Raw genomic sequence first — 23,291 nt, 5'->3', positions numbered from 1 at the left:
TGTAATAGTTTCCAAAATGTGTTAAAAGAAAATAAGTCAGAATAGTCATTTTTTAACTTAGTACTCCAACCAAAAGGTGTTACTTACCCAATGTACTTTGTAGTGATGGCAGAGCAAAACATTTTTAATCTCATGTTTTCATGAGGTTCAGGGAGAAAAAAAGCATGTCATTTAATGCAAGCCAATTGTGACTGATGTTGTACAATGCCAAACAAAGTGAATAAAATATCTCTCTGTTATAAAAAGAAATCCTGTCCTGGAAAGCAAAAGCAAGGCTACATTACGTGATCTTCTCTGAAGACTTTTAAAAGACCCGTGAGACCAAAGAGACTTGCCACGGTGCATCTCGCGGGGACCGTAAACATGAGACATTGTGCCAAGAGATTGACTCAGGACTGTCTCACGATGACATAGAACATGAGATTATTGCAAGACACGCCCTTCTTACAATCTATCAAATAGGACAACGGGGCAGCAGAACATTCAGTCTTGTGAAGGATTTGAGCACACACAGATGCAGGGTCTCAACGCATATAAAGCATATAAGGACATACGTTATAAATGAAACGTCGACGAATAAGCAAAGAAGAAATCAGCGCGGAGAAAAGAGACTCAAAAGCATTGGAAAGGAAAAAGAAAAAATAATCTAGGTGCAAATTCAGAAAATAAGGCAAGTAATTATCAGCCCGTAACAAGTGTAAATGAAACAAAGCACGTCCAATCGGGCTCAGAATTAAAAGACAGAGTAACAGACAAAGTAAAACTTCATATAGACGTTCACAAATGTTGGCATTATACACATGCAGAGCAGATTATGAAAGCAGAGCATTCGAAAGGCTCAAAAAAAAAAAACGTAGGCGCGATTCAAATGTGGAGAAAGTTAAAGAATATGACAGTAGGAAAATTAGAAAGTATAAAAAAAGAAAGTAAAGATCACAGTAGCGCAAACAAACAGAAATTAATACTCAAAAAAGGGAAAATAATCACCACGGACCAGGTGTCATTGAACGAAAAGCAGGACAAAGCGAGGTCAGAGATAAAAGACAGAGTAGAAAATGAAGTGAAAAGTCATAAAGAGGTTACAAAACAAGAGGGCCAAACACCAGCAGAGCAGGTTAGAGATAATTCAGGATAGGTTTCTCTGTTTGAAATTTCAGCACAGACAAAGCGATCTACATCATCATCAGTTAATTTTTTTTTGCAAAGTAACCAATAAATACATGTGAGGTAAAACACATTTTTGAAATTCTCTGATTTAAACTTCAAAGTCTTACAATATTATACTTCTGACATATCACCTATGTCCATATGTTCGATCTCTAGTCGCCTTTTAGTTATTTCTCCGAGTAAAAATTTCTTTTTTTGCGCTAATGTGATGTTTACTTTTTTTTGAGACACTGTCGTTTTTTTCTGCTTTCATATTCTGTATCTTGCTCTGCATGTGTTTCGCGCCTATGTTTTTTTGGGGTCTTTTGAATTCCAGTTTTCATTATCTCTAACCTGACAAAGTCATTAAACATATGTCTCACTGACCTCATTTAAAAGATTCAGCATAGTTGGACTCGAAAGATTCCAAATATTGTTTTTACAGAAGTTCTGAAATAAAAGTGAAACTAATAAAATAGCAACAATTCAAAGAAAAAAAAATCTAAAAGTGTGTCTGGAAAACCAAACATGGGGGTTGGCGAGTGAAGCGAGCAGGGGGCAAAGCCCCCTAGTATATTTATATATCTTTTTGCTTTTTTCAGTGTGGAGGAGAGGTAGATCTTCAGTTCAGAAAGGCAATCCCATGTGGACGTGTGTTTCCTGTTTGTGATGTGTGCTGATTTTTGTAGAAGTATTTATTTAACAATATTTTAGCAAAAAATGTATGCATTTTCCATATTTTGAGTATAACACTGGGTAACTGAGTTGTGGAATATGTGAGATGAGTAACGTGACTTTTTTTTTTTTTCTTTTTTCGACTGACATTTTGCACATTGTTTACCACTGCACAGCATTGGTCACCATTGACTTGAAACCACAAGGTTAATTTTTTTTTCCACCACAACTTTAAACTACATGGAGTAAGTACATGTAGAGGCTGTGCGATTCTCTGATTCACATTGCTGTTAATAGGTGATATCTTTATTTAGGGATGCCATTAACCAACCTAGCCTTGCCTTGATCCACATACTCAAACACAGAGAAACATAAAACAACAGTTCAGAAATTAATAATAATGAATATATTAAATGAATAACGGAGGTTAAGAAAAACAATTAACTCACAACACAAAGGCAGAAATCCCACCCAGATTACCCAGATGTCGATAATTATTTACACAAATACTAACAAAACTTGTCCAAACAAGTGAGCACAAAACAATCAATGATAAACATTCACGAAAAAAGTCCAAAGCACAGTCCTATACAACAAATGCAGATAATGGTTAATGGAATGTGAACAGCCTCCTGAATGAAATGTAAAGTTTTGTCCTATCGGAATGCCAATGTAAGTAAAGACTTGTAGTGATTGGGTGTGCCACGGACATTTTCCAAATCTAGATATAATTAAACATACAAATACGCACAGGACAAGAACATACATCCACAGAATCTCTAATCCTGTGGGTGTACAGCATTTGTAATCTAATGGAGTGTGAAGTGTTGTAACAAAAAAGACATCAGATGATTCAGCTCCTGCTGGATTCTTCTGCCTCCCTTTTAAAGTCTTCACCATACGTGGTTTCTCGTGGCAACACCCAAAGCTTCCCAATGGCAAAGTACTTCCAGGTCTGCTAGGATTTATAGTCCATTTAAGTAGTATCTACAAACAGATTTAAAAAATATTACTATTGTATGGAATATTCCTTTGATGCTTTGTTTTCATCCATTCATTTTTGGTGCTGGGTTTTCCATTTCAGGGTTTTGTGTACTGCATCCCTTTTAGGTAGCATTGGGTACATCACAAAAGTCTCATCCAGATGAGATGTTGATCACATTACTTGTGCACAACCACACCTGCTGAACCTGTATCAGTATCCAATCTCCATTTGGCTTGCCTTTAGGATGTAGGAGGGGGAACCAGATAACGCTATGAATATGCAACGTTTATACTGTCACTGGGCCTTGAATCAAGCTCAGTTCCTTGGTGATGTAAAGCAACAATACTAGACACTGATTACTTTATGGAGTTTAATCAATTGTTGAAACCAATGGTTTTGGTACAATTATACATTTTTAAGTACTAGGCATGAGTATTATGTGGGGACCCGTGTCAAGAAAAGAAGCTTGAAAGAAAGGACAACAAAAAAACAAAAGAGCAGTTGGGGAAGGCTCTCGTTTCAGATTGTTTTTCCCCATCTACTAGATGGGAGCATCCCAGGACCTCAGTAACCATGTGGATACCTGCCATGCAAAATGGGAGTTGTAGTGCTGTAGGTCAGTCCTGCTGGTTCCAATGGGTTCTGCCAGGGGGTGCTGCACAGGGATTCATGATCTCTGTTTTACAGGGCTTCCTGTTGACCCAGAAGTGCTTCCATTAGGCTCTGCTCTGGTGCTGGAAATACTCCCAGGTTTGACATAAAGGGAAGCGTCCAGCATCCTTCAATTGAGTCAGAGTTGGGAGGAAGGAAGGCAACACTTACTGGAGGGAGGTGAATGGAGACAGAAGAAAAGAAATGAAGGAGCAATTTGTGTATAATTGTGTTTTTGCACCTTTTAATACTAAAAACCTCTGTTTTGAACCCGTGAATGTATTTGTGTGGGTTGTGTCCGGGGTTTGGGGCTCGGTGGTGCCCCATATCTGTCGCAGCATATACTGTATGTACAACCCTCTAGATATGATCATAGTGCTTTTCAAGTCTAAGGAATTGTTCCTGTAACAGAACACCGTGAGAAAAGCGCTATCTAAAAGTAAAGAATTATTACCTTAATTGTATATACTGTAGTCATTTCTCCACAGTCATATTTAAAGAATGTGTTTATCTTATTTAAATACAAACCAAAGAGTTCCTCAGTAAAATTAAATATTAATCAGGACCTCTCTGTTATAGTCCTCCCAAGACTGGTATCCTTTTAATTACAAATAAAGTAGTTTAAAATGGGTTGAAATAGCAGGTGGTTTTCAACAATAATCACAATACAAAGCATGTGTTTTTAGATGCTTTATATTTAATTACAGTATATTTTACCTATTACAAAGAAACAGTTTCATGGTAAAGCCAGTAGCAAGTTTTTTATATATATATATATAACTGGTAGTATGCACAAAAAATATTGGATACAATTTTTTTTTTCCTTTTTTCAGTATGCAGTTTTTCATTTTAGACGTGTCAGTGTGTTTCTTACACAATCAACCATTTCTGAAAGCATCTGTACCCATTTCTTTTCAGAGTTATATGCAGACATGGTTGTCTGGTTTAATTAATTCACACTCTCAGTTTATTTATAGCTATCCTGGTTTCATGCCATTCTCTTTGGTCAGATTACAACGAAATGGAACATTTCTAAGCAAAAGAGAAAAGGTTTGTTGGAAGGTTATGGGTTTCCATCAAAATAGGCTGAAATGATGTATCTGTTCTTTCCTTTTAAGCTGTCAAAAGTTGTTAAGGTTTTGTGATCTTTTTTCTTCTTGGATAATCTTTTTTTTTTTTTTTTTTTTAATTCTTTTAAGCTGGAAAGGGCACCTGCCTTTACTTTTTGTTTGAGTTTGCAAAGCCAGCAGATGTAGATTCCATTAAAAGCCACATTCAGACTGGCTGGATATTTTAGGGTTTCAAGGAACATTTACTATGTCTAAAATTTTATTTCTGTAGGGGTTGTTTTATATGCACACGTGCTCTTAAACAGGTGCAATGTCTGATCACGATGATATAGCTAAATCCAGTGTTGCTAAAATCATTAGGTTAATCTGATTTACAATGAAAATATAGAGTCTGGCATCTGTGCAAAGAGGAGAAAAGGACTAAAATGACTAAATAGTAGCAAACATATTTTTGAAGCCACATTTGTTAAAAAGAACACTTTTATGTTTATAACACATTGAATGTGAACAGCTATAATTTTGCAAAATCTCATTTATACTGAAACAGTTTTTTTAATAATTGATACGCCTGTACAAATTAGTTTCTCATTCTGGAAAACAAATTTAATTTTAATCTTGTTAAATTGCTGCAACTGTAATAAGTAAGGAAATTTATCAGTAGCTGAAAATGAATTAGAAGTAATTACTATCAGACTATAGAAACTGTGTGTAGTTTACTAGTTGTAAAGAAGTATCAAAGCAGTACTTGAATTTGTCTCTGCAGTATGCTGACCTTTGAAATAGTAACAATAAACTAAATACAGGTATGCTGGTAGAAAGCTACTTTATTTGCTTCAGTATATGCTTCAATAAAACAGGGCTTTATTGCACAATCTGCAGTTTGTAAATGAAATGCATTAAACATCCTAAGCTGTAAACGTATGTCTTTGATGAGCAGTTTTGATAAGAAGAGTCTATTCAGCTCAACAAGCTTGTCAATTCTAACCCACTGATTACTCCAAAGTAACATCGACTCAAAATTTGAAGGAACCCTAAGTCCTATTCTCTATTCTGTTTATGTATGTTTGTTTCTACGAAGTAAAACTTTCTAACAATAGTTAGATATTTGCCTTTAACTAGTTTCTAGCCCTATGTTTGTGTTCTTCTTGAAGAATTTATTTTAAAGCAACAGTATCTACTATACTAGTTCGCTTCATAATTTTTAATACTTCATACTGACAACGTTCAACTCCTTCAGTCTTTCCTCATTGAATATACCTCTCAGTTCTGGAATCAGACTTGTTGCTCTTCTCTATAGTACTGCTATGTATTTTTTCTAACATTGAGAACCAAACTGTATAAAGTACTGCAGAAGAGGCCTCCCTAATGAGTAATGTAACTTAAGAAGAACCTACCTTGACGTACTCTACACATTGTGCTATATAATGTAACATCCTATTAGCCTTTCTCATTGCTATAAGCTGTCTTCATGTAGATAGTGGCAAGTCCACTACAACTCCAAGATCCTTCTTATAAGGAGTACTTTCAAGATTCAGGCATCCCATCATGAGTTGAAATCGAACATTTTTAGTTACTACATGTAATACTTTATATTTACTAACATTAATTTTCTACCACAAATATGCTGTCCAGATTCCCCATGTAATAGTTTAGCTCATTCTACATCATATTTGCCTTCTTCCTGGTTTAGTATCATCTTCAAATTTTACCATCTTACTGATTATATTTTTGTCTTGATTATTTATGTATATTAAAAATAGCAGCTGCCCCAACACTGATCCTTGCAAGGGTATCACTTTTAACTTCACCTTAAAAGGAGCACTCACCATAACCATTATTCCTGATGTCTAAATCCATTTTTTACCCATCTATGCAGAACCCAGAATTCCTTACTCTTTTAGTTTGATGCCTACCTTATAAAAAGCTGCTAAAAATCAAGATAAATAATATCAGCTTTACTTCTCTGATCATATGCTCTTGTTGTTTCCTCAAAGAATTGTATGAGTGAAATACAATCTCCCCTGTCTGGACCCATGTTGAGTATTTGCTAATACAATTTTTCCTGACATGTGATGTTTGATCTTTTTCTTAATAATTGCTTCCATTAATTTAAATGTGATGATTGTTAAGCTTACTGGCTTATAGTTGCTTGGATCTGCCTGATCACCCTTTTTATATAACAGGATACTATTTTCATTTCCCAGAACTTTGAAATTTCCCCAGAGATTTAAAAAAAAAAATGCATGCCAAGGGTGTATAAACAGTATGTACTCACTATAACCTCCGTTAGCAATTGAAGTTGAATGTTATCTCATTCTGGTGATTTTTTTTTTATTTCAGCATATTTAATTGAAGCAGTACTTCCTCCACTACAATTTCTAAATCGCTAAGACCTCCTTAGTAGTCCTTGTTACCAAGCTGAAACCTTCAAATTCTAAAATCAAGGTGGCAACACTATTAACAGCTTCATTAGTTCATTTGTAGTGCATTGTATATAATATGCAGTTTCTATATGTATATTGCCAAATAACATAGATTAAACAAGGGAAAAAGATGCAGTGTTGATTACTAAACTGAATATAAAAACATTTATACAGGCTAATAATGTCGATGCTATTTGTAATTTGTGATTTGGCTTAATATTATCAAATTAGAACAATCTACACAAGAACAGGCCTTTCAGACCAACAAAGCTTGCCAGTCCTATCCATCTGAGATTATTTTAGAAGAGTTAAGTCTAGTTTTGAAAGTCCTACTGTCTGCCACACTACTTGGTAGCTTTTTCCATGTGCCTATAGTTCTCTTTGTGAAGAAAAACTTTCTAATGTTTGTGCAAAATTTACTCTTAACAAGCTTTGGACTGTGCCCCCATATTTTCGATGAACTCATTTTAAAATAACAGTCTTGATCCTCTGTACTAATTCCCTCTTTAATTTTAAACATTTCAATCATGTCTCCTCTTAATCTATTTTTGCTCAAACTGAAAAGGCTCAGCTCTTTTAATCTTTCCTCATCACTCATCCCCTGTAGTCTTGGAATCAGCCTAGCCGCTCTTCCCTGGACTTTTTCTAGTGCTGCTATGCCCTTTTTGTAGACTGGTGACCAAAACTGCACACAGTACATCAGATGAGGCCTCACCAGTGTGCAATAAAGCTTGAGCATAATCTTGTTGCACTTGTACTCCACACATCCTGTTATATAACTTAATATTCTGTTGGCCTTCTTAATGGATTCAGAACAGGCAGTTGATAGTGTCAAGTCCACTATGACTACTAAATCCTTCTCATAAAGTGTACCTTCAATTGTCAGACCTCCTTTATTGTGTATTCAAACCTAGCATTTTTACTTCCTTCATATAACACTTTACATTTACTTATGTTTCATCTGCCACATATTTGTCACCACCCTGTATGTTCTTCCGGTACCTCCTAAGTATTCCCTTTTACCGCTGGGAGGTTATCTACTTCAAAAAAATGAGAGTTTAGAGCATCTACTATTTCACTATCTGTGTTTTGTAATTCCCTTTTACTATTCCTGATGCACTTCACCTCCTTAGTGACTGTTTGTTTACTACTGAAATACTGACAGAATCTCTATGGTTTATCTTTTGCCTTATCTGCTATATTCCTCTCTAACTGCCTTTTAGTCTCCCTAATATCCTCCTTAATGGTTACCCCCCATTCTCATACGCCCTATGACTCACATTGGATTTATTATTCTTTTTGACCTTATTCAGCTGTTTTTACATTTGCAGCTTCTTTTTTAACTCGTTTTTACCCACTGCACAGTTTTTAATTTCCTACTATTTCAAAATTTAGTTATGTACCTGTCCTACATTTAAAGTATGTAAGACATTTTAAACGTGTTCCACTGCTCCTCAATGGTCTCCACACTTAGAAGCTTATCTCAGTCTGTCCTACTTTGACTCTGCCACAGCTGCTCAGAATTTGCCGTACCAACATTAAACTTAACAGTGTTAGCCTTTGCATCTGCACTTTTCCAAAACAATGAGAACTGTATAATATTATGGTCACTGGAACCCAGTGGTTCAATCACCTCTTCATCCTCAATTCTGTCCTGGCATCCCACTGCGTTGGTGCTTTAACATACTATGTTAAAAATGGCCACTGATTACTTCTAAAAACTCCTGCTCTTGTGATGCACTGTTTGCAAGGTTATCCCAGTTAAAATTCAAGTAATTAAAGTCCCCATGACTATAATATCCCCCTGTAAACTTTTTAAATATTACTAAAAAGAGATGTGCATTGAAATTACTGTGTGCATTGGGTGGTCTATAACACACTTCTAAAATAAGGCATCTTTCCCTAATTGTTTCCATATGAAGCCTGGTGTCCTCAATATGGCTTGATGCAAACTGGATTTCCTTTAAGATATTGGCACATGTCATACCACCAGGTTCATTGTATGTTGTTATTTAAAATAATACTCAAAGGTTCCAGATAGAATAAATGATGACTAAGTTTTAATTAAAGTTATCATTTGAGTGCAAACACTTTCTAATGATCCTATAGGTCCATATTGCCTTGAAGATGTACTTCCTTCACTTTGAGAAATAGAATTATAACATGTGGTATGTATGATAGTACACATAATATATCAATAACACTGTAGTCTGGGGCCCTAGTCTATCACAGTTCCAAGATGGAATGAGAGTCATGCATTTGAGAGGCACAGTTTGGTTAGGGTTAGGTAGACTGTATTATTCCAAAGGGAAATTTGTTGTTGTGATTGTAGTAATGTATACAGTAACTGTAGGCTTGATACTACACTAATGTGGATTATTCCAGTTACAATATTGATTTTATACCTGATAGCAGTATTATGTTGCAAATGTACTATTTATAATTTTTACTTCTGTTTGGAAATGTTTTTTGACTTTCTCATGCAGTCAGTATGTTTTTTGTGATCCTAAATCTATTCCTGACATTATTTTTTTGCTTCATCTTCATTTTGACATAGTTTTGATATAGTAATTTTTGTGTCTTTTCTGATGCCATTTTGTATATTTCGATCGCGGTCATGTTATGGCATTGTTTTCGATGTCACTATGGAAACAATCTGCAAGTTGTACACATGACATCACTGGGTCAAAGGTCTCTAGTTTGGACTGACAGGTAGTTTGACAAATAGGTCCCTAGAAGATTGAAATTATTGTAGTTATTTCTTTTCTAGTATTACAACTTTTGTCTACATTTATTTTACTTTTTTTTTTTTTTATATTTAGTTTGGGCTTGATGAAAGGATGGTCTGATTTTCTAGTTTACATCTTGTTGTTTTTACTGACTTACATTTGATCTCCTTGTCCTCATTTTAGATCTTTTGTGCTGTTCTTTAGCAGAACAAATTATGTATTCTCTAATAGAGTGCATCATAAAATATATTTAGATATTTTCCTAAACTCTCTTCCTGCATTTTTTTTAAATTGTGTTTTTGACATCATCTCGCCCTTGTCTAGTCCTTACTAGTTATGTTCTTTTCACAAAAGGCATTTAAAAGTGGTTAATAGAAATACACAACAGAAATGAAGTATTTGAAACACAATATGAAAATAGTTGGGTGCCATCATTTTAATTTTTATTTGGCTTTAAAGGCCATGATACTCTGGTACTGAACAGTTCCTGATATTAGCAGATAAAATAGTGTTACATTACGTGACAGTTTTAATGAATTAATTTAATAGCATCTTTAGTATCAGCCACAGTGACTTGTTTTTTTGTTTTATTTAGGTATGTGAACCCTTCTGTTTATAAGAGCACATACATTCTGTCATTTTATTTCAGATTGTCAGATTAAAAACAGAAAAATGCTGCTTAAACACAGTAACAGAATTATTAATGCAACAATATACTTAAGACTAAGCAATGCAAAATGGGAGAAATGATGCAATATTTAGGAATGGAACTATAGATTAGGTACAGAGTAAAATGTTATCAATTCAGAATAGACAGAAAAAACACAGTCTCTGAAAGTACTTAGTTTTATAGAAATAATGAGTATGGCATTGCGTGTAAGACATCAAAACTATGACTTCAATGGTGAAGGTTTCATATTTGTGCGAAAACAGGTGCCTTTTTAACTACAAATTGACAAAAGGTTATGAATACAGGACATTCTGCCTTTGAAATTAAAAATGCTGCATGTAGTTGTAGAGCAGTTGCTTATTATTAATGTGGCTATTTATTCTAAGGGGGCAATTTATGGGGAACTGCAGCTGTTTGGAAACTGAAGTGGATTCTAGACTTTGCAATTAGCTAAAAGATTACTCATTGTCCTTCATTCTAAATTAGAAGGAAAGGTTCTCAGACGACACATCGCTTTATTGGAAGCTCTTCCTTTCATCTGTCAGCATTGTCAGTTGTCCTCCTTTTTTTGATTAAGTGATACTCTAAGAGCCGCATCTCATGTTACACTGTCTCTGGTAACAGTGCTGTCTGGAGCTTTTGTTTGATTCAAGCACTTTAAAAGTACACAAAATGACACCATGGAAATAGTTCTCCTTGTTTACGGTTTTTCTTTTAAAATGCAGGCCTAATTTTAGGTCACATTTTGATTAGCAAATACGTATTAATTTCTTCCATTATACTGTAAATTATAGCCATCCTGAAGCATTTTTGTTTTTTAGTAATTGTGATTTGGATAGTGACTCTAATCTCCTTTCCAACACTAATAATAATGTGTTTTCTTTTTGGGCATACCTTTGGTCTTTTAATTTCCTCCACTTGCTATTTATTCAATTGTTGAACATTTTAATATTTTTTACAGATGTTGGCACCGTTTTTGCTTAATGATGCTATTCCTTTATTTTATGTTCTTGTACTTTTGTCTTTTTTTCCTCTTGACCTTTTAGGATATTGTTTGAGTAGCTGGCTTTATTCCGCACAAATGTGTTGAATTCCTAATCTTAGTAGTTTTTTTTTTTTCTCAAATTATAGTGAATCAAAATATGGAATGCTGATTAAAGTGTTTCTTAGGAAAACAGTGCTTGGTATACTGTAGTGTAGATACACAGAATGATCACATACTGTACAAACTGGCTTAACATTATAACGGGAACAAAACGATTATTTGAGACACCTTTTGCCAGTTTTTCCACTGTTTTCTGAAAAAATCTCTGCAACCTCCAGAAGGACATGGTAATGACCTTTCTGGTTCAGCATTAGATCGATCAATTAATTCCTTTCTTTGGCTTAACAAGAAGCCACAACCAAAATTATCCAGGAGTTATTGAACATGGAGGTTATTGACTCCTCTTGATCACCCTGGGCCTCCTCCAATTGCCTTAACACCAAAAACAAAAGCTGGTAATTGACCTTCAAGGACTCTTACCTACTCTCCCATATAAGCAAGTCTTGGAGCTCCAGGCAGGGTCGAGATTGTTCTTAACAGCTGAAAAAGATACTCAACAGCATATACTTGAATTACTGTGTGTATTTAGACCATCTGCAATTACATGGAATAAACAGTCTTTTGATACCACTTTGGACTCGGAGGCTGAAAGAATTGAATCTAATGCTACATCCAGGAACATGCTATATTTTCTACAAGGAAGTCTTGATTTTTGGTCAATATGAAAGCATATTGGGCATTTTGACTAAGGATTACATGTGAAAGTGGTGAAAGATGCCCACCACTCCAGTCATAGAAACGGGAGAATGAAAACATGTCAATGAGGCCCTTAAGGTCTCTAAATGTGATCATTATCTGCCACTGATTTTAATGGCATATGCCTTCATGGTATAAACATTATCTAGATGAGAACAGACAATTCAACCCAACAAAGCTCGCCAGTCCTATCCACTCAATTCTTTCAAAATAACATTAGGGAATTTCAAAATTAGACAAATTCCTGTCTACCGCACTACTTGGTGACTTATTCCATGTGTCTACGGTTCTCTGTGTAAAGAAAAACATCCTAATATTTGTGCGAAAATTACCCTTAAGTTTCCAACTGTGTCCCTGTGTTCTTGATAAACTCTTTTTAAAGTAACAGTCTCAATCCACGATACTAATTCCCTTCATAGTTTTAATCACTTCAATCATATTTCCTCTTAATCTCCTTTTACTTAAACTGAAAAGGCTCCGCTCTTTTTAATCTTTCCTCATAACTCATCGTTTGTAGCCCTGGAATCAGCTTTCTCTGCCTTTTCTAGCACTGCTATGTTCTTTTTGTAGCCTGAAAACCAAAACTGCACACAGTACTCCAGGGTCTAAGAGGTCTAACCAGAGTGTTATAAAGCTTCAGCATAACCTAACATTCTGTTAGGCTTCTTAATGGCTTCTCAGCACTGTCTGGCAGGTGACAGTGTCAAGTCCACTATGACTCCTAAATCCTTCACAAGGTGTACTTTCGATTTCCAAAACTCCCACTGTGTGTTCAAACCTAACATTGTTACTTCCTACATGCAATACTTTACGCTTACATTAAATTTCATCTGTCATAAATCTGCCCAAGCCTGTATGCTGCCCAAGTCTCTTTGTAAGGATTCAATGGATTCTAGATTATCTACCAGTTCTCCTATCTTGGTATTATTTGCAAGCTTCACCAGCTTGTTATTTATATTCCTATCCAAATCATTAATATATATTAAAATAGCAGCGCCCTGGCACTGACCCCTGAGAGATACCACTCTTAACATCAGCCAATTCTGATAAGGTTACTCGAAGCATAACTCTCTGCTTCCTGTATCTAAGCCAATTTTGCTGCCATCTTCACACAACACCCTGAACTCCCACTTCTATTAATTTGATTCCCAGCCTCCCATGTGGCACCTTATCATATGCTTTCTGAAAGTCAAGATAAGTAATATCATATGTTCCACTTTCTCTATGAGACAGCAACAAAAGGATATGATCATAGACCCATGCCCACTTTTCAGTAAAGTTTCTGTTCTTGTCATGTGTTACTTAATCTTTTCCTTAATAATTCCTTCTATTATTTTACCTGTGATGCACATGAATATTACTGGTCTATAGTTGTTGAGAATTGTTGGATCGCCCAGTCACCCTTTTTATATAACAGGATAATATTTTCCTGTCCTTCAGAATTTCCCTAGTGCACAATGACTTCCTAAAAAATATGCATCAAGGGTTTATATTTGTACTCAATAATCTCCATGAGAACTCAAGGGTAAATATTATGTGGTCCTGGTGATTTATTTAATTTCAGCCTTTTTAATCTAAGTAGCACTTCTCCCTCTACACAAATCACTCAGTCCCTTCTTAGTAGTCCCTGTTACTGTAAGAAGGCTATCCACTTTCTCATGAATAAAGACCTCAGAAAAATGCAATTTTAGAGCATTTGCTATTTTAATATCTGTATTTTTTAATTCTCCTGTACTATTCCTGATGCACTTCACCTCCTCCTTGACTGTTCTTTTACTATTAAAGCAATGGAAGAATCTCTTTGGGTCATCATTCATCTTTTCTGCAATATTCCGGTCTAACTGTCTTTTACCTTCCCTAAATTACTTCTTAATGGTTGCTCTCATACTATCATATGCTCTGTGATTCACATTGAAGTAATTAGTCATATATTCATCCCACTTTACACCACCTGTGTCATCAGTTTTGAGGAAAAAATTAAGGACTTCCATGTCTCGTACATGTGGACTGAACCCTAACAGCCAGACAGCACCTCCGTGCCCCCAGTATGCCAGGTGAATGCTAGTCAGGCATTTTGTGGCACATTACATTGCTTGTGAGTAGTTTCAGGAGGCAAAAATAGTACATAAAAGGTATTGTGGTATACTGACTCATGATCACACTTTCAAGGCTGGAGTTCACATCCCAGGAAGGAAGAAAGGTCGATCCTTACCAGTCACCCTAAGAAAACCACTCCAGTATTCATTCATTACACCATCAGGTCAGTCTGTGTTCCTTTATATAGTGTAAGGTGTTATAGAATTATACAGTTAGAGTAGAAGCACTTGGTCACACAGTTAACTAGCAGTAGAGATTGAATATGTGCCCAGATGTTCACAGAGCATTCTGAGAGCCGTTATGGCAGTTAGCAAGCTTTGCTTCTTTCAGATTTTTAACAGCAGTGTGTGCTGGCGCCAAGTGAAAGACACCTGTTCATTTCCTTGTTTGAAATTCTCAAAAGCTCTCCTGCCATGAACACTACTGTTTTTCTTTAAAACTAACATGTCTGCAAACTAATCGGTTTCTTCTTTTTATTGAACAGAAGCTGTCACTAGATATTGGCCTCCTAACAAGAGAATGAGTGCCTCGAAGAGTCCTGTGGAATCACAGCTAATAGCTGCAAGAGTCAAGTAACAAAGTTTACATTTAAATTGGCCACAGATATGGAAACTGTAAGAACAATCTCTGTTTTGTTGTTAAATGTGCACTGTAACCATATAGGGTCCCCTGAGGCTGCTGCCTTGAGTGACTGTAAGATGTACAGTACTGGGAAACTCTCATCCTGAACTGAAAATTAGCAGAGACAAGAAAGATCGAGAGTGAATGAGTGATGGCAACTTGATTGCCATGTTCTGTATTATGCTGCCTTTAGCAACCTCTTTCGTGATAACATTATTGCTCAAGACATGCAGTGTATTGTGAGCACTGCGAGCAAGGAGTTGTCATTCTGCTAAGCACTCATTCATTCCCAGCACAAAGGATACTCCAGGGAGTTTTACTTTCTTAATGCACCTATTGCCTCTTCTTTCTTCAAAGAGAAACCCCTTATTTCAGGATGTCATCATGCATTTAGAGAAGATGATTTATTTTAATTAGTATTTTACTACAATGTTATTAAAGCAAAGCAGAAGTTATTTATTGTTAATATTTCATTATTAGTACAGTAAATAGTTACTCGTGTAATTGAGTAGTTGGACTGGTTCACATGGTCTGTCTCGGAAATATTCAATTACTATGCCCGTTATGGTTTTTTTTTTCACTTTCTGTTCAGTAAAATTCTTAATAAAATATTTTGCTCTAGTGAAACAGTCCCAGACTTACGATTTACATGTTCCATCATTCCCAAAACAAATTTCCTATCAGGTTCATTATGTAGAATCATACAATTTAGCTATTTTCATTCCAATTTCTATTTTTCGCCTGTTACACATACCCATTTGCAGTTTTGGGGTCCACTGTGATATTTTGGCTAATATGACTGTCTTTTGAGGCTTACACTGGTACAACCTCCACCATGGTGTCATTGTTACAAGTACAGTTTAATGGAGAGCTGCAATTCAAGAGAAACAAATCAGTCTGTCATCTCCACTGATCGCTACCAGTGCTACCAATGGCATTCTGACCATTGTGTGTGGTGTTCCTAAAATTTAGGGCGAGCAGATTCTCCCAGAAGGAATACTGGATGGCCCCTCCGGGAAAGGGAGGGAGTAGGACAGGGTGGTATTGGGGAGCGTGGACTGGTGGAATCATGGTTTTACAATGCTGTATACAAATACGTTTACACTGCTCATACACATAATTCTAAAGAATAAAATCAAACCAATACCTCCTTCAAAGTCACTCATGTAATAAGGTAGTTTTACTTGTGTACTGTAAACAACACTTTATGCACTTGCTTGGGGCGTATTGCTATGTTACAATGCTATCCACAACCTCTTTAACAATACTTGACAATTAGTCTTTTTGCTGTCTTCATATTTTTTGGTATTAATTTACTGACTAATGTCTCTGTGTCCTCCATGGGAAATAGAACATCTACCTCCACATGTTTGGCTTATCAGTTTGTTGTCCTCTGAACCAAATACGTCTTTTTTTTCAGAAATATAAATTTTTCCTAAAATTCTTCATTAAACAGTCACAAATATGTAGCACATGGCTAAAGCAAGCCATTGCAGAACTATGCACCTTGATATCACACTTGAGCAGTTTCCAGTTTATAAGCTTTGCCTCATAAATATAGAATTTCTGATTGGTCTGATATTGCTAGTTTTGAATAGAATTGATATGATTGGTGATTTTTAATGCATTGATGCATGTTGCCTCCAAAGTACTCTTTCTAAAAGGACTGACTTACTGCTCCGTGGATGAGCTGAGAAATGAGTATTACTTAAAATATGGGACAAATAAGGATTTAAAAAATAATAAATCTGGACAATAAAATTGGGCAAGAAATACAAGACTGCCCCAGGAAATATGGGATGTCTGATAACCCTACCTAAATTTTCAAAATCATCTAAAATATAAATGTAAAGAAACCATAACATTTGAGCAGGAACTCTAGGAAAATGAAGGTTTGAAGAATCCTAAAGTACAACCACAGAGGCCAGCAACTAATGCATCTTCATGGAAACTCTTGTAGACTTGCAAAAACAAGGCTTTTGGGTCGTAAGTTTGGTATTTTATAGAATGTCATTTCAGTTAAAAACATAACTTTACAGTGTGATCAGGAATCCATGAAAAAAATCACTTGTTTGACAATAATTTAACTAAGCTTTACCAGTCCACACTTCTCAGTCTACTTTGTGCAGGCCTCACTTTTTTAATGTGACATTGTTTTATGTTAGAAATCTTAAGAAGTGGCAGAAAAGGTAAATGCACTCTTTGCTTAAATACTCAAAGCTAACACTTTAACAATTTGTAGAATCAACTTTTGCAACAATAACGTCTTTAAGTCCATTGTGAAAAGTATGAGCCAGAACAGATTTGGCCTGTATGATCAGGTCCAGGTTATTCTGGTTAGTCGGATGATGTCTGGGCACCACACTTCAAAGAGTGCCAGTGGTTCTCAGTTTGACATGAGAATTATGATTGGGCTATTGTAGGACAGTAATCTTTATGCCCTTGAACTGCTCTTTGGCCTTATGATTGGTAATGATTGACCTACTGAAAGATCAACTATCACTGAGGCTTTAGTTGTCTTAATGTAGTCGCTTAAACTGTCTTTTTTTTTTTATATTAATTTGACATTAATTCCTGGTTTGCCCCAGTCCTTTTGAGAAACATTGAGTTTTCCTTCATATTGTTTCTGTAATATTTCATTTGACTACATTTCAGCAGGGTGGTCTCCACTCTGAACATTTATGAAGAAAAGTAGACTTTAAGTGTGAATTATGTTAGATACAGTGGCTTTCCGGGTGTTGCACCTTTGTGTTGATTTTTTAGAAATTAGTTTGATGAAACACTTCGGTTTATTATCTTTCTATGAGTGTCATTGGGACTTCTGATATCTTTATACGTTACATATGTTCAGAGGTCTTCATTTCCTGGTAGAGATGACAATTTCTATTCTTGCTGTAGAAATGTTTAATGGTTCAGAAGGCTTCTCCAAAGTCCAGTGTTTACTACACAAGTGGAGTTCTACCTCAACATCCATGAAATGCACAGCATTGCCTATGGTGGTGCATCCTACCAAGATGAAAGTGTAGAGTTAATCGTGGAAAAGATATAAACACTGATCTGGCCAGGGAGCAATCTTTAAAATCCTCTGCAATCCTAACCTGTAGAACAAGTCTTTCTACTTTCATAAATTCAACAACACCCTGCATCCACTACAGGGTGTCATCTACACTCAATTAGGTTTATATTATCTAGACCATAGTTTCTTAAATTATACATTGTGTGTTATCTGAATCTGGGTCACTCAGAGTCAAGATTCACAATAGCACTTAATGGGAAAGGGTCATGTACGCTTTATGGAATGTCTGGCCATTGTTTTGCCATAGGCATTTAAAGAAAAGGGTAGCGTTTCTTTGTGACCTGTGAGATGACGCTTGGTGACAATTCTCCGGGGGATACCCCCTAACTCCCCGAGGTGATGGTGGTTGATGGAGAATCTCTAAGGGGCGCACCCATGAGATGAGGGCTGGCGGTGATTCTAGGTCCCAAAGACATGAAACAGATTAGATTGGGTCACAAGGAAAAAAAAGTCCAAGAACCACTTATCTAAATGTTCCCAACAGGGCTTTTGTATGCCTTCTCTACCATACTCCACAACACTCTTCTTTTCACTAATCCCTTGTCATGCTAAGAAATGCGTTTCTTTTACTATCATGAGATGGGGAAATAAAACTTGAATGAAAACATTTTCAAAATATTGTAGAAACCCCAAATGAAACTTAAGACAAATTTTTGTTCTATCAGAAATAAATTCAAAGGCCAAAATTTTGTAACCAGAACATTAAGCTACAATTCCCTAATGCTATCCAAAGCCTGAATTCCAAAATCTGTAGCGGTAAACCTTCCCCATTTTTTTGAAATTCAAATCAAACACACCCACAATTTTGTTTTGAATCTTCAGTCTTAGACAACCATGGACTTCCAGATGCTGACCTTTACTGACCTGACCTCAGACCTACAGAAAACCCAGAATGATGCACAGTTAAATATGAAATAAAAACCATGTCAAAATCATAACAGCTCTCGTCTCCTCAGAATTTTGAATGATAGTTCACCTGGGCTGCATTATTGTTTATGGCATATCCTAGCCTGTGCCCAATGCAGTCTCTTCCAAAACCTTGGGTACAGGACCGCTATACTGGCTGTGTAGGATGAAATACTCACAGAATGTATTGGCTGCTTTGGTTTTGCAATTCAACATTAGGATTACACCTGGCTCAGAAAATGGATGAAAATATTAAAATCTAAAAACACACATTTAGAATTCATTCAGTATATCTTTTATAAGAAACACTTCAATCCATTATGAAAAGAATAACAGTAAATAATTCATTTACCTATCAGTTCAAACTCCCCATGGTTCTGTGTTTCATTACTTGCCCATCTGAGGTATACCGGTTCTCTGCACAGTGAGATGTTGAACATGCTTCCATAAATCCCAGTTTCTTTGGAAAACCCAAATACCACACACACGTAAATGTTACCTTGGAGAATGCAGACTTTGCCCATGGCTGTTACACTTGTCTGCGACTGGGTAATTGGAAACTAAAGTAAAGCGACATTCCCCAGGTGACCTAACAATCTCAGTGTGTCTGTTTGCAAACACCAATCCACCACAAGTGAAGGTAAAGGCAAGTGAAAGCAGTGCTGATGATCACAAGGTCAGGACAGCTCCTCAAAGAGCAGCACCACTCTGCGAACGGAGTCAAAAGCAAATAATGAATTGGTGTATAGTGTGAAGGATAAACAGCTGCTACTTGTAGCTGACATTCAAATGCCTGTAAATTGTCATCAAATATTGCTGTTGAGCAGCCATTGTCATAAAACTCTGGGTTCTTCTGCCTGTGGTTGTGCCCCCACATCATGAGACAAAATCCATTAAACATACCTCTACAGGTAGACATTGCTATATATTTTCCTTTTGTGAAATGTAATGATGGCTGGGGGTCCAAGCCAATACTCTTTGTTTGTTGTCAAGAAGGCTAGTGAAGTCATGGAAGGAAAAACAAAAATGAGTAATGCTTGTGCTTTGGCTACCCTGTTTGCCTCTGGCACACACTGATCCTGTCTGTTGCCATTGTGAGCCATCTACTGGGTTATAATCGCTGCAGACTGGAAGAAATGTAGTTTCAGGCAAGCTGGACATGAGCAAATTATTTTGGGTCCTCCAAACTGCACAGTGTTGCTGTTACACACAGGCTTTTTTCCTTGGCTTGTATTTCTGTTTCTGTTATTATCAATTGTTTTTCATGTTTTATGTAATTTGTGTTATGCTCTCTGTAATTTTTTAATTGTGTACTGTAACATTACATGTGCCTCATTCTGTGTACTTTGTGGGTGGGGCCCAGGAGGTGGAGCCACCTTGACATCACTGCTACTGGGATTTCCTCTGGCTATTTATTGAGCCACTGGAAAAAAATCTCAGCAGAGGGTTTATAGTGAGTCTTTTTTATGTGAATTTACTACTTTTTGTTTTTTTTTGTTTTTTTTTTTTTTTTTTTTTTTGGTTAATGAGTTGCTTATTGGGACATGTTTGCTTTGGATGACCTTTTTGACATGTCCTTTGCTCATTTGAAGATTTTGGTATTTTTCTATTTTTGTTAAATACATCTTCAATTTATCAAGATTATTTTAGGAATTGATCTCTGTATCCCAGAGATTGACGGTTCTCTCCCTTGTGAGACATTCTTAAAAAGTGTTGGACTGTTCTTAATATTTTTGAATTTTAAAAGCAAGCTCCCAATTTAATTTATTAATTTTCCCAAGTTATGGGAAAGAGTAGTGGAACCTAGGTTAAGAAGTGAGATGATGATTAGTGAGCAGCAGTATGGTTTCATGCCAAGAAAGAGCACCACAGATGCAATGTTTGCTCTGAGGATGTTGATGGAGAAGTTTAGAGAAGGCCAGAAGGAGTTGCATTGTATCTTTGTAGACCTGGAGAAATCATATGACAGGGTGCAGCATCATGGAGGTGGGATTACATCAGGGATCAGCTCTGAGCCCTTTCTTATTTGCAATGGTGATGGACAGGTTGACAGACGAGATTAGACAGGAGTCCCCATGGATTATGATGTTTGCTGATGACATTGTGATCTGTAGCGATAGTAGGGAGCAGGTTGAGGAGACCCTGGAGAGGAGGAGATATGCTCTAGAGAGGAATGAATGCCAGTAGCAACAAGACAGAATACATGTGTGTAAATAAGAAGGAGGTCAGTGGAATGGTGAGGATGCAGGGAGTAGAGCTGGCGAAGGTGGATGAGTTTAAATACTTGAGATCAACAGTACAGAGTAATGGGGATTGTGGAACAGAGGTGAAAAAGAGAGTGCAGGCAGGGTGGAATGGGTGGAGAAAAGTGTCAGGAGTTATTTGTGACAGATGGGTATCAGCAAGAGTGAAAAGGAAGGTCTACAGGATGGTAGTGAGACCAGCTATGTTATTTGGGTTGGAGACGGTGGCACTGACTAGAAAGCAGAAGACAGAGCTGGAGGTAGCGGAGTTAAAGATGCTAAGATTTGCATTGGGTGTGACGAGGATGGATAGGATTAGAAATGAGTACAGTAGAGGGTCAGCTGAAGTTGGACGGTTGGGAGACAAAGTCAGAGAGGCAAGATTGCGTTGGTTTGGACATGTGCAGAGGAGAGATGCTGAGTATATTGGGAGAACGATGTTAAGGATAGATCTGCCAGGGAAGAGGAAAAGAGGAAGGCCTAAGTGAAGGTTTATGGATGTGGTGAGAGAGGACATGCAGGTGATGGGTGTAACAGAAAAAGAAACAGAGGACAGAAAGATATGGAAGAAGATGATCTGCTGTGGCAACCCCTGATGGGAGCAGCCGAAAGAAGAAGAAAAGCAAGCACCCAATTTATGGGCCCTGTAAAGGTAAACAACAAGGAAAGGTAAAGGGTTGGGCAACCACTAACTATCCCCTTTTAATGTACAGTGGAAAATAGGACATTGCTTTGCAAAGTAAGTTTACATCTTTCAAAGATGTGCTAGAAAAAGGTTTCACTTTTTCGTGGACCATCTATGTCTTCAAAGATAGTGTCCTTTGGTAGTCTGAAGCTTTAAATACAGGAGCAGAACTGAAAGGTTCGGTTGATCGTGGCTCCTGATGGAAGTGACATCAGTGGTTCTCCGGAGGGTCAGCCTTTACTCTGGGGCAAACAGAAATCGGGCGAGTGGCGTCATCTTCAAATTCTTCCCTGTAATATTCCAGCAACAAGCTCCCCTTTAGATACCTCCTAATCTCATGTGCTTCACATCCTGGTGTAGGCCAAAGCTGGCAGGTAGAAGTTTGAGGACTTGAGGTAAACCTCTTTTGGGCAGGCCCTGACCTGCTTTTGTGGTTCTTTTGAAGATCTCAATCCCCTTTTGCCATGTTTGGGACTCCAGATCAAAACAAAGAAGAAAGGATAAAACTGTTCCTCTGAAGATTGCTGCTTTAGTGACGCTTGAGGGAGAAATTAGGATTGCAACCTAATGGTTGAGAATCAAGGTGCTGTAATAATGATCATACCAACATGGAATATAAGAGGAATCACTAACACAGGAAAACAGCAAGTGATCTGTGAAGAGATGGGTAGACTGAACATATATGATATACTAGGTCTCCAAAAAACATGTGCCAGACAAAAAATAATACAAGCTCCAACCAACGAAAAGGAGTGGAAGAACATATTAAATCATCACATCAAAATCAGACAGTAACAGACAAAACGGTGTGGCCGTCTTGGTGGATGTACAATATGAGCCATATGTACAGAGGACAGTGGTAATTAGAATGATCCTACAATTCGAGCAGAACCCATTGGTGATGATACAGATATACTGTATGTCCCTGATAAATATGCAAAAAAGGAGGAAGTCCTGGCAACTTACGATCATATTAAAGAAGCTCTAAAGGATCTCAATGATGGAAGGGACAAGTAATCATAATGGGGGATTTCAATGCTCAAATTGGAATGGAGAAAAGTAGAAGGGGCCTGTGACAAATTGAATAGGAATGGAAGAACCCTTGTTGGTTTTTATAAAGAAAAAGGACTCATGCTGATAAACACCTACAAGAGTATCAGAAAGGAAAATAATTATAGTTGGAAAGGGGAACATGAAAATGGCAAAAGCCTACTGGCGTACATTGCTATAAACAAAAACTATAGCAGCACTATTTCCAGGTGCAGAGTAATACGCAAGGTAGATAAACTTTCAGACCATGTTCCGGTAGTCTACATAATAAAATACAGAAGAAAGCTGTAAAAACTCAAAGAGACAACAGAGAATAGCTAAGAAAATTCAACAAAGTCATCAATCACTAAGAACCAGCTGTGTGCAAAACATGGAAAGACATTGTGACGCAACTTATATATGCAGCAGATACTGTTATCCGAAAACCAAACCAGAGATGAGCAAAACAAGAAGGGAAAATAAT

General features: G+C 36.8%; 1 protein-coding gene across 2 annotated transcripts in view; it reads left to right on the top strand.

Annotated features, from left to right (window-relative positions):
- si:ch211-266k8.4 (carabin) overlaps positions 1-15,421 on the top strand; it is a 347,171-nt gene extending 331,750 nt beyond the window's left edge. For both annotated transcript variants that reach the window (XM_051922773.1, XM_028793921.2), the window contains one exon: positions 14,732-15,421. In XM_051922773.1, the coding sequence (XP_051778733.1) occupies position 14,732 (1 nt within the window). In that variant the 3' untranslated portion in view covers positions 14,733-15,421. The remainder of the gene's footprint in view (positions 1-14,731) is intronic.
- Positions 15,422-23,291: the final 7,870 nt, after the last annotated feature.

Source organism: Erpetoichthys calabaricus, chromosome 2 (genome assembly GCF_900747795.2).
Source record: "Erpetoichthys calabaricus chromosome 2, fErpCal1.3, whole genome shotgun sequence".
Classification (NCBI taxonomy): Eukaryota; Metazoa; Chordata; class Cladistia; order Polypteriformes; family Polypteridae; genus Erpetoichthys; species Erpetoichthys calabaricus.
The sequence above is the reverse complement of the archived record's forward strand: the minus strand, read 5'-3'. Positions and strand labels throughout refer to the sequence as shown.